The sequence below is a fragment of the Phragmites australis genome, chromosome 8 (genome assembly GCF_958298935.1).
Source record: "Phragmites australis chromosome 8, lpPhrAust1.1, whole genome shotgun sequence".
NCBI lineage: Eukaryota > Viridiplantae > Streptophyta > Magnoliopsida > Poales > Poaceae > Phragmites > Phragmites australis.
Genome location: NC_084928.1, coordinates 7,983,212 through 7,995,459, shown reverse-complemented (window position 1 = coordinate 7,995,459; position 12,248 = coordinate 7,983,212). Strand labels below are relative to the sequence as shown.

Sequence of the window (12,248 nt, the reverse complement as noted above, 5' to 3'; positions counted from 1 at the left end):
ACGAGGTGACAGGGACACTACCAACCATGAGCAGGGGATGCCTCTAGTCGCGAGCAGTGAACGACCGCTAGTTAGGCGGTGCCAGGGTAGGAGCAAATGAAGGCAGCTGGGTGAAGCTAGGTTAACACGCTCGTGGATGGCAAGAGTGGATCTAGCCATGAGAGAGCCGCTTAAGACTACTAGAGGCAGGCAACGTGTCACAACATTATAGGTATTAAGAAGAAACTGTCGGCACTGGGTTAAAGAAATGAAAGAAGAAGATGAACAGTAGCCATGCTACTCCACGTTGGATTGAAATCGGACATCTATTGTTCGTCGACCGATTTTATTTTTTATGAAACAATCAGGTGAAGTATAGCAGCACCTATAGTTTATGTGTTGATATGCAAATAAACATCACTCAAACAACCGGTCGCAAAGCGTTGGGCTGGGTCATATGTTGGTTTCTTACAATGTTCAACCAGTAACACATAATAAGCCGAATGACATAAGGCAACATCGGCCGCGAAATTTCTTTTCTTTTCTTTATCCAAAGGCTGATCTCGTGGTCTCCGATGATTCCTCTGTTATCTTGTTTCATCCTCTTGATTTCCCCATTCCTTGCGATCCTTTGATCTTCCACAGTCCCACATAATGGCAACATCCGTTTCACTGAAGATCCATTGCGTACTTTATTCCCATATGAGCTTGAATAAGAACAACAAATCGCAGTAATAGTAATATTTACTCCTTCGGTGCAATCATTTTCCTCCCCGTCTGCGGCTCTACACCAAAGTAGAGCAACCAGGCTTCGCCGGGTCGTAGACAGCGGGGAGCAGGTACTTGTGCCCGCCGGCGCCAATGGCATTGTAGCTGCTCCCGGTTGCCTTGTCGACCGGCACGTTCCCGGCGTACCCGGGGTACGAGCCACTGCCGTACACCCCGGCGCACGCTGTGCTTGCCTCCAGCGCGGCGTCCTTCTCGCCCTGGTAGTAGGCGTCGCGGAATGGGTTGGTCACCGCGCCGGCGACCATGCTGGCGAGCGTCACCATCATGCCGTCGACGCCGACGTCGCCGTTGGGCGCGCCCAGGGGCTTGTCCTGCGGACCGTACGACGGCCTCGCGAACGGCCACGCGCACTGCCCGGGGCACTGGCTCGCGGCGTCGCCCGCCCACGCGTAGGCGTACCCGGCGCCCGCGTCGGCGCCGTGGAGGCCGCACCGCACGCTACAGAAGCCCTCCACAACCACGCCCGGGTCTGTGAGCACCAACGCGAGGGCGCCCTTCTTGGGCAGCGCGCCGGCCGCGAGCTGGAAGACCTGGAGCAGCGTCAGGGACTTGCCGAGGGAGTACTGCTCGTCGGCGACCTGGTTGGCGAGGAGGAAGCGCGTGTCGCCGCCCGCGGTGGCGTTGGACAGGTAGACCTTGTAGATGGTGTTCCACCATTGCGCGACCGAGGGCGTCGAGGCCGCGGGTTTGGACGTCAGTGACTCGATGAAGTCGACCACAATGGCCTTCTGCTCCGCCTTGAAGTTCCCGTACCAGATGATGTAGACGGAGATGTCGCCATGCAGGACGGCGCCGCCGTGGAACGAGAGCTCGTCGGTCGGCGGAATCTGCTCCAGCTGGAGTTCCCGGCGCTCGCCTACTGAGAGCCGTGCCAGGCTCAGGAGGATCAGTGCTACCATTGATAGCGTCTTCGAACCGACCAAGTTGTTGCGAGAAGCCATTTTTAGTCGAACGGCTTTGCCGGTTCTTGTAAGCTTTAGATTTTGGGATCGGGTGATGAGAAACGCTGCGAGATTTGATTGCCAGAAGAGCGTTGACGACGATTTTATAGGCCATTACGGTTGAAATGACGCTACCAATGTGATATACCTTCCTGCTCCGTCCTGCAAGCTCTCGATCTAAACTTGGCACGCATGTTCAAATTACCAGTTTATCACGCCAAATATTTGCAGGAATCGAAGATTTGTTACTCCTATTTGAATGGTGGTCGGCTGCGTGGATCTACCAATACAAGCCACGTCCAAAACAGGCTCGTCACGTTGGTGTGCTGGGAATTCAGAGCGGAACGCTAGGGCCTTCAGGCAGGCTGAGCAGCAGCCGCTAGCCGTTTCATCTTAAAATCAAAGAGGAGGTCGAAATGTGGAGAATAGCCCTAGGTCTCAGCTGCCACCATTTTTTTTCTTTCTTTCCTTCATATTTTTGTAACCTGTCAGTTTCCTTTATTAATATAATTAGCGGTTCTTCTACCGCTTCGTTTAAAAAAAATGCAAGTCACCATGGTGCATTGGTGAACCGAAACGCTAAAGCGTCGTGACCGTACCGTATAGTGTTAGGCAGCACCTACAGCGTCGAACGTATGTACACGAAAGCGACGGAGCTCGCAACCCCAGCAATCGTCTCGAATCCACCGAAAATCCGGCCAGCTAATTAGGCCATCTCCAGCAGCATTGGCCTTTGCTGATCAACCTCCCCGTGTGACTACTGTAGCAGTCTCTTTTGCTGCTGACATAGGATGGACGAGCGCTCTAGTAGCGTCTCTATCCGTGCTACAGGAATAGAGGTGAGAAAGGCACGAATCAGGATTCTCTAACTTCAAAGTGGGCAGGATTCTCTACCTGTCAGTCGTCCGATCAAAAATAGATAGATTAGATTGAGTGCTATAAGTAAAAATCAACGTAATATCTGATGTTGGTGTTGTAGTCCCATGTCACAATAGAATTGCTACAGTATTCAACATCACGTTGTTGCTCACTGCTCATAAAACACTGCTCCTTTGTGATTTTATAGTCCGAAGTTAGAGGATTTCGGTCTGAGAGGGCGTACCTTATATTTGATGTACTCTTTTATCTCTATTACTGTTTATAGAGGATAACTGTGATCTTAAATAAAGATTAATGAGAGGTAGAAAATAGAGTAGCTATTAGAGATGAGAAAATAGAGAGTACTGTAATAATATTAGATGATACTATAATAATATTATAGAGGATAAATTTTTTGAATACGTGGAGACAGCCTAAAGCAAGTATCCCGGTCGAGGTAGATGACGGCTGGTTATGAGGAACAATGACGTCCTATGAGGGAGGTGAATTAGGACACTTAAAATCTAAATAAATTGGCTTTAAAAACTTTATAAGATAAAACTATATCAATTTCTATCTAAATATATTCTAGATTTATCTAGTGTGTCTATTCTACCGCTCAAGAGAATTGCAACCTACTCTTGTAAGGTAAATTACAAGTATATAAATGCGGAAACGTAAATAAGGTAGAGAGACAAACTTGGTATAAAGAATTTTTATCCCGTGGTATCGACGATATGAATATCACACCTAATCCATGTTAGAGCTTCATAAAGGATATGCTCTCGATCATCAAATCTCTTTCGATCACGGCTCTTAAGCTACCAAGTCACCAAGACAAGGTCTCAAGAACGATGAGCTATCAAACCACCAAGACAAGATCTCACCACTAGTCTCTCTTCCGGTCACTTGCCGTCATGATCACTTCGGAGCTTGAGCCACTAAGGCAAGGATTTTCGCGTCCTCATACAAATGTCTTGTCGCCGCTCCGCACCAAATTGGATGATCAACAAGCTTGAGCCACCAAGACCCAAGATGTCGACGAGTCACCAAGACACTAAGGTGCCGATGTACCGCTCGGTACAAATTAGGATCACTCCTTGATCCATTATTCAAGCTGCAACACTTAGGTACAGCTCACTCTATACCTATAAATACTAAACACTTTCTAATCTTATGCTTAATCACCTTAAATGATTACTTTAAGCACTTTGGTGACTTAAATGTCTTCTCAAGTGTATATGAGCTTCCTTTAGACTCCAGCAGCATACTACACCTTCAAATGACTAAGTGGAGAGATATTTATAGCATATAATCTGGCAACTAGCTATTTTCCCAACGGCTCGGTAAAGCTGTTAACATCAGATGATCCGGTAAGAACAGTAGTACTAATACCAGATCATTCGGTGAGTGCAAATTCAGAAACTAGCCATTGAAACTCCACTCAAAACCTCTGTAAACACCGTATAATTCGGTGTGCCTTCAAATCCATCACTGAACTTTTCGGTGAGTTACTTGAGCTATCCGAGCCTTTGCAGCCTCTCTGTGTAAAATACTCAGGTGTTCATTTTATTCACACTGGACCATCCGGTGAGTTAAACTTTCTCTCTTTTTCCTAGAAATATTCTGGTGCAACTATATCTGTGATCACCAGACTATCCGGTAAGCTGATCTTCATTATTCAGCACTTATAGCCGTCTCTTTAAGAAATGCTCCGGTGCTATACTCCGGTGTGCATAAACCAAACATCGGACCTTCTGGTGAGTTGATCTTTAGTCTTTTGCACTTGTATTCTTCTCTGTAAGAAATACTCTGGTGTTACCCTGTGCAGATCACCGGACTATTCAATGATATTATCAGCCTTCTCTGCTTTTGTCAAAAATACTATGATGAGTTCAATACACAGAGCATCGGACTATCCGATAAGGCTATCAGCCTCTATATACAATGCTCCGGTGAGTACAAACTCCTCTGCACTGAACTTTCCGGTGAGATCAATTCTCCTGAGACTTCTTCAATTCAATCAAAATCTATCATAGCTACGATAACTTCTTGACGTATTATATCCATAAGATATACTAACATTTATTTTTAATAAATATGTTAATCTTAATAATTATATTATCATTAATTGTTTAAATCATAATTATGATCTAATAAGATATTTTCGCTATATCGGTATGGCCCTGCGCGTGCGACGCAAGAAACACAGCACCTCTGCCTGTGGGCGCATGTGACTTTGTGAGTGGTGAGGCTGTGGCCGGCTGCGGTCGGCGCCCTTTGCAAAAATTAAAAAAAAAAAACTGATGCTTAAGAACTATGGAAAGGTCGCATTTCGCATGCCATTGCCGTGGTGTCGAATGAACTTCATACCTCAGCTAGCCTAGCCGTTAACCTGGGCTGGCTGGCGAGTTCGAGGTTTCTACTTTATTGAAGTGTCAAACGTGGAATTGAGGTTTGTTTGGTTCTAGACCCCCAAAAGATCTTTAAAATTTGGAATTGCTAATTCGTGGATAGAGCCAAAACGTGGAGAGTGCCAGGAAAAAAAAAAAGCTATTTGAATGATAGAAATATCAAATCTTGTTATAACTATGAATATAATATGTAAGGTCTACGTGTCATTTAAACATTGTAATATGGAATCTTATTTATAGATAAAATCATAACGAATGCTATAGCGTAAATAAATTGCAAATCAGATATATAGTTTAGTAGATATTAGTATTTGAAGTTTGGTAATAAAAAAATTTCGAACTACGTGTCAACAATTGGCTGCTGACACCTCATCTATGAATGGTTGGCGGCTCGACCAAAACCGAGGCGAGCAATGCTCGCTCGCGTCAGTGCTGCGACAGTTGTTTAATGTAGTTGGCATCAACCAAATTTTAATTTTAGCTTTAAACTAAACAGTGACCAATTTTTTAAAGTAGACCAAAATTTAGCTCGACTTACCGAGGCTGAAACCAAACACGCCCCGAAGTCGAACTGCCGTGAAGGCATGAACACCGAGTGATTGGATGACTAAAGCGAAAACCGTATTTGTGGGCCCAAAATGTACAGCTGAACAGGCCGGCCCAAATCATTTATGATCTCAGCAACAGATCTATCTAGTGCTTACAAATTTGGCCCACGCAGCACGTCCTGCAGATCAGGAAATAGATTTTTTATTTTTTATTTCAAAAATAAAAAAATTGTAAAACTAGATACCCGTTAATTTTTTTTGGTGTCGCCCTTCCCAGGAAGGTCAGGTTAAAAAAAAAACACTATATTATATTACTTTTCAAAATTTAAAATACTATCAAAATAGTCATAAAAAATTATGAAAAAATATATGTAAAAAAATAAGACAAAAATATAATACATACAATAAGAAATAAAAAAGGAAAAAAATTGGACACGGTCTTCTAGACTGTGTACAATAATTTAAAAAAACCAATAAAAAAGGGCAAGTGAAGTAAGTGATCTTAAAACTTTGCTCTTTATTCGTCCTATCTATAAAAGGAGACCATATGAAAAATAATCATTTTTTAAGCTCACTGACCATTCGCTAGGAGTTTCGGCTTAATACCGATATTTTAGCAATAAATCTAATAAATCTAACTGTAGTGGTTGGTGTATTAATTTTTTTAAAGAAAAGTGTGTGCGAATTGTCTATTTTAAGTATAGATTGGATCAATCGATGAATTTTTTTATTGTAAAAGTAATTATTTGTGTTGAATTTTTTTAAGAGATAGATTATAGCATCCCTACAACATAATTTTTCAAATCTTTACATGACTGTTTTGATAGAATTTTGAATTTTGAGAGGAATGAAATACATTATTTTTATTTTTTAATTTGTCGCCTATTGGAAAGGTACCATCTTTATTTTTTTTAAGATGTCCCGAACATAATAGCCTAGTTTTGTAATTTTTTGATTTTTGAGATTCAAAAACATGCAGGCTCCTGTTGTAGCAGTGATGTCCCGTTCGTGCAGATCAAATTCGTCTCATCATCTATCCGAACTGGGGCCAACTTTGTTTGCCCAGCTCGTACAATTCATAGCACAACGGGCTTCCACTTCAGTATCAGAAATTTCAGCTCCAACTGCAAGCATGATGGACCACAAAATGCACGATGCCATGAAGAAACAAAGTACTTGACGTTTTCACATCTCAATTGTTTACTACCTACATTTTATAACAAAACTCGTATACACACACCGACAGGCAACCACAGCATCACCCCGTATCGACGTGCAAATTTCACAAACGGCGCGCGTGTTTCTTCACACCATGGTGGCGCAGGCGGCCGTGTCGGGGTCGAACAGCGCGGGGAGCAAGTACTTCCTCCCGTGAGCCCCGTTCGCGTTGTAGCTGGCGCCCGTCGCCTTGTCCACGAGAAGCTGCCCCGGGTACCCGGGGTAGGCGCCCTTGCCGTAGACGCCCGGGCACGCCGTCGCGGCTTCGAGCGGCGCGGCGCGGTTGCCCTGGTAGAACCCGTCCCCGAACGGGTTGGTGACCGCGCCGGCCACCATGCTGGCCACGTTGATCACCACGCCGTCCATGCCCACGTCGCCGTTGGGCGGCACAAGCGGCGGCGTCTGCGGGCCGTACAGAGGCTGGTGGAACGGCCACGCGCACTGCCCGGGGCACTGGGTGGCGGAGTTCCCGACCCACGCGTACACCGTGCGGGACCGCGCGTCCGAGCCGTGCGTGCCGCACCGGCTCATGCAGAAGCCCTCCACCGTCACGTCCTGCGCCGTGAGCACCAGCGCGACGCCGCCCTTCGCGGGCCGCGCCATGGCCGCCAGCGCGGGGAGCTGGGAGAGCTTCAGAGTCTTCCCTAGCGAGTACCCCTCGTCGGAGACCTGGCCGGCCAGGACCACCCGCGCGTTCTTGGCTCCGCCGCCGCCGGGCCCGTTCTTGCTGACGGTCTCCGCCTTGGAGAGGTAGAGCTGGTCGATGGTGCTCCACCACTGGGAGACGGACGGCGCGGGGGACTCTCGCGGCGCGGCGGACAGGGAGAGGAGGAAGTCGGTGACGATGGCCTTCTGCGCCGGCGTGAAGCGGCCGTACCAGAGGACGGAGACGGGGATGTCGCCACTCAGCACGGCGCCGTCGTGGTACCGGAGGAGGTCGCCGGGCGGCGGCCGGTACAGCTCCATGAGCCTCCTGCTGCCGGCCTCCATGGACATGGAGGGCCGTGCCAAGCTCAGGAGCGCTAGCACAAGGAAGAGCAGAGCATGGTCTCTGACACGGAAGCTACTGGAACCTGAGGCCATCACCTCGATTAGCAGTAAACTAGCAAGTGGAGCACTAGGCTAGTGTCTCGATTGGAGCACTCAGTGGTGGTGTGATTTGCAAATGGCCAGGAGCTGGATATTTATAGGTCTCGCCATTGCTAGTGATCACTGATCAGGATCAGATCGACCTGAAGTTAGGCAGCTGCGTGTCAACTCTGAATGACTGGGGATCAACTGGAATTTGGAGACAGCTGGATGGGCATGGGCGGAGGCAGAGCGCGGCGACTCTGACCGGGAACGAACGGTGGATGCTTCGCGCCACCTGCTCTGCTCGCGGTGAAGATAGAGACAACGAGGGTTTTGTGTAATTTATAGATTATGGATGGTAAAAAGTTGGATTGTAAAGTTAGATTGTAGATTGTTATAATTTGGTGGAAGATGGATTGCTGGATTGTTATAATTTAGATGTTGGATTGTAGCAATCAGTTTTTTATTTTAACTTTTAAATTATGATTATAATTTAACTTTTATAACTCAGCTGTTTATTTTAATTTTTAGATTATAATCACCATCTGACTTTTACAATTTAAAACGAACAGGTCTTGTGGCAATTCGGTGTGATCTTCTGCTAAGAAGTTTGGTTTCTAGCATAGCGGGAACCTGTCCCAAACAATTGCCCTCCTGCAGCAGACTACTGTTGGATTCTTAAAATTTTGGCAGTGCAGTTTTGATTAAACATTAAGTTGACGTACTCTACAAGAATCTTGACGAAAGCATGCATGCAGTGCAGGGTAGGACACGACAGTAAAATAATGGGTTAATTAGATTTGTACGATTATATATTTTTTTCAAAATATGCCAATGTATAGTTAGAAATTGGATCTATGCCATTATAATTTCATATGAATTCGCAACATGTTATTTTGTATGCATTCGGCTCGTTTGGGCTCACTTGCAAGCTATTGCACTTCTGGATGGACGATTTAGCCCCATCACAGCTTATACGAGTCCTCGGTTTGACCCGACCAGCTCACGCTGTCATTGCTCTCGTACCCGACAAACCCTAACCCATTGCTTTGGTGCTCGATGGCGGCGGCGAAGGCGACTGCATGCTTGATGCTCGTCATCGGCAATGGAGGCGGAGGGCACCTGAGGTCTGGGAAGACGCTCGTTATCAACCCCATCTCCAGCCCCCTTCGGCGCCGATGGAGAAGGGCCACTCCGAGCCGAGGTAACATCCATCCCCCATCCCATCTACCCCAAAATGTCTCTGTATTGGCTGGATTTACTAGATGTTGTTCCGGATTCGAGTAGGTTTGACTCGATTTGATCCCCTTTCTTGGTAGGAACTAGTTTACACTAGAGTCTAAGGTTTAAGGTTTTGTGACTAGAGACTCAGATAGTAGAAAAACTTATAACAAGGGTAGGACTGTGAAATGGGTTGTGGAGGTAGATGGCTTTTCACTAGATTCACTGATGAATAGCTTATGCACCGAGTTGAAATGGGGCACGGACCAGATAGCGAGTTTGTGATTCCATGACAGGAGGTTGGGTGAGGATGTCATGCTAATAGATGATAGTTAGATGGTAGATTTCTTTGAAATGTACAAACCAGATATATGTGTTCAGCTTGTTGTAGGAGTGTTTGACAGTGCATGAGCTTAATGTATTGCAACCTTTGTGTGTTGTGCCACCTAAAGTACCTACTCTGAGTGTTTTGCCATCTGAAGTAGCACCTAGTGAAACATGTCATCCCATTGCACCACCTCAGACAAGCTTTATTTTAAATAAGAAATCCAAAAGTTCTAAATTTGTTCCTAAGATTTGCGAAGGCTTTATGCTTGGTTATGGATCAAATGCATACGCCTATTGTGTTTTCAACATAACCATTGGTTGTGTTGAAATCGCGCGTGACATAACATTTGATGAATCTAACGGCTCTCAAGTGGAGCAAGTTGATCTAAATATTGTAGAAAATGAAGAACCTCCATGTGAAGCAATCAAGAAGCTAGCCATTAGTTAAGTAAGGCCCAAGGAAGCTCAAGATCAAAAGGAGGCTGAAAAAAAGGGTGAAATATCCTCAACTGCGGCAAAGTGCGGAGGTTCCACAAGAATATACAGAGACTTCGCACAAATCTATGGAGAAATCGTAGAAATATATGGAGAGTCTGCACATTGCTAGGATAGTGGGAAGACTAATGCAAATGTACAAGATCAAGGTCATAATGATTCAAATAACCTCGTTGATGATGAAGAAGGAGACGTTCAAGCTAAGTCTCAAGTGCCACATCCAAGAGTTCATAAAAGTATCCAAAGAGATCACCCGGTCGACTATAGTCTTGGTGATACATAAAAAAGGGTAATTACTCGTTCAAGAATTGTGATTTTTTTGTGAATATTACTCCTTTGTTTCTTCTTTAGAACCTTTGAAGGTACAAGACGTACTCGGAGATCCGGATTGGATGATGGTCATGCAAGAGAAATTGAACAACTTCAAAAGGAATTAAGTCTGGTCCTTGGTGGAGAGACCCAAGCAAAATGTTATAGGAACTAAGTGAGTCTCTCACAACAAGCAAGATGAGAATGGGATCGTGACAAGAAACAAGGCACGATTGGTTGCTCAAGACATCACACAAATAGAATATTTAGATTTTGGTGAGACTAATGCTCCCTCAGCTAGGCTTGAGTCAATTCATATACTACTTGCCTATGTTACTCACCATGATTTCAAGCTATATCAAATGGACGTGAAAAGTGCTTTTCTTAATAGATCAATTTTCAAATTGGTGTTTGTGGAGCAACCACCCGGATTTAAAGATCTCAGGTATCCTCATCATGTGTACAAACTCCATAAGGTGCTCTATGAGCTTAAACAAGCACCTAAATCATGGTATGAATGTCTTAGTGATTTTTTTATCAAGAACGGTTTTGAAATAGGCAAAGCCGATTCTACTCTTTTCACTAAAAATGTTGATAATGATTTATTCGTTTGCCAAATATATGTCGATAACATTATATTTGGTTCTACTAATAAAATATATTGTGAAGAGTTTAGTAGGATCATGACCAAGAAGTTTGAGATATCAATTATGAGAGAGTTGAAATTCTTTCTAGGATTTCAAATCAAACAACTTAAGGAAGGGACTTTCATATGTCAAACTAAGTACATCAAAGATATGCTCAAGAATTTTAACATGGAGAATGCCAAGCCTATCAAGACTCCCATGCAAGTAAATGGACATCTTGATCTCAATGAAGATGGAAAGGCTGTAGATCAAAAGATATATCACTCCATGATTGATTCTTTACTTTACCTTTGTGCATCTAGATCTGATATTATGCTTAATATGTGCATGTATGCAAGATTTTAAGCAGCTCTAAAAGAGTGTCATTTAGTGGTTGTTAAGAGAATTCTTAGATATTTGGTTCATACCCCTTACCTTTGCTTATGATATCCTAATGGTTCAACCTGTAACCTTATCAGCTATTCGGATTCCGATTATGCCGGTTGCAAAGTGGATAGGAAGAATACCTCGAGGACTTACCAATTCTTGAGTAGGTCGTTAGTATCTTTATCTTCAAAGAAATAAAATTTTGTAGCCCTATCTACTGCTGAAACCGAGTATGTTGCTGCGAGCACTTGTTATGCTCAACTACTTTGGATGAGACAAATCTTGAGAGACTATGGCTACAACATGATCAAAGTTCTATTTTTATGTGACAATGAAAATACCATAAAAATAGCCAACAATCCTGTGTAACACTCAAGAACCAAACACATAGACATCCGATATCACTTCTTGAGAGACCACTCAACCAAAGGGGATATCGATATTCGCCATATGAGAACTGAAAAACAACTAGCTGTTATCCTCACCAAGCCACTAGACGAACAAAGGTTTTGCGAGTTGAGAAGTGAGCTAAATATCCTAGATTCTCACAACAGGACTTGACTTATTGCATACAATTGATTGTTGTAGATTTCTAGCTTTTTAGATAGGTGTTTTTTTTCTTTCTAAAAGATAGGATTAGATTTGTGTTTTTAATAAAAATTTGGATCTTTGATCTTTGATTATGTCATGTCACTTGTGGTTATAGTTATGATTGATTGATTGTTGGCTAATCACAAGTGGTATAATTTGTCATGTCCATCATAACACATCTCTCTCTCAAATTCTCCTTGAAATCTATCTTTTCCCTCTTGTTGGACAAAGTGCTGAGAGTCCGCATATTTGCGGAGACTCCGTAATCTGTTAGTTTTTCACTTCCTTTAACCTACCCGTGGGTTAAAACCTCTCTCTCCAACAGTTATTTAGTCTTTTGCACCGACATACCTCCCTCTCTCGTGCTCTCCACTTCACTCTCAAGTTCTTTCACTCAAATCTCCATCTTCGATGTTTTGGAGGCAAAATCTTTGGAGACTCCGCATCTACATCAAGACCAGTCCTTCGAGTGCG

The 12,248-nt window shown here is 44.1% G+C and overlaps 2 protein-coding genes across 2 annotated transcripts; both read right to left on the bottom strand.

Moving 5' to 3' along the window:
* Positions 1–483: 483 nt before the first annotated feature.
* On the bottom strand, positions 484–1,760 carry LOC133925821 (protein PHOSPHATE-INDUCED 1-like). Its single transcript, XM_062371571.1, has one exon. It carries the CDS (start codon positions 1,707–1,709, stop codon positions 765–767), a length of 945 nt encoding a protein of 314 aa, XP_062227555.1. The 5' UTR covers positions 1,710–1,760; the 3' UTR covers positions 484–764.
* A 4,929-nt stretch (positions 1,761–6,689) lies between these two features.
* Positions 6,690–7,943, bottom strand: LOC133926515 (protein PHOSPHATE-INDUCED 1 homolog). The gene has a single exon (XM_062372489.1). It carries the CDS (start codon positions 7,828–7,830, stop codon positions 6,835–6,837), a length of 996 nt encoding a protein of 331 aa, XP_062228473.1. The 5' UTR covers positions 7,831–7,943; the 3' UTR covers positions 6,690–6,834.
* Positions 7,944–12,248: the final 4,305 nt, after the last annotated feature.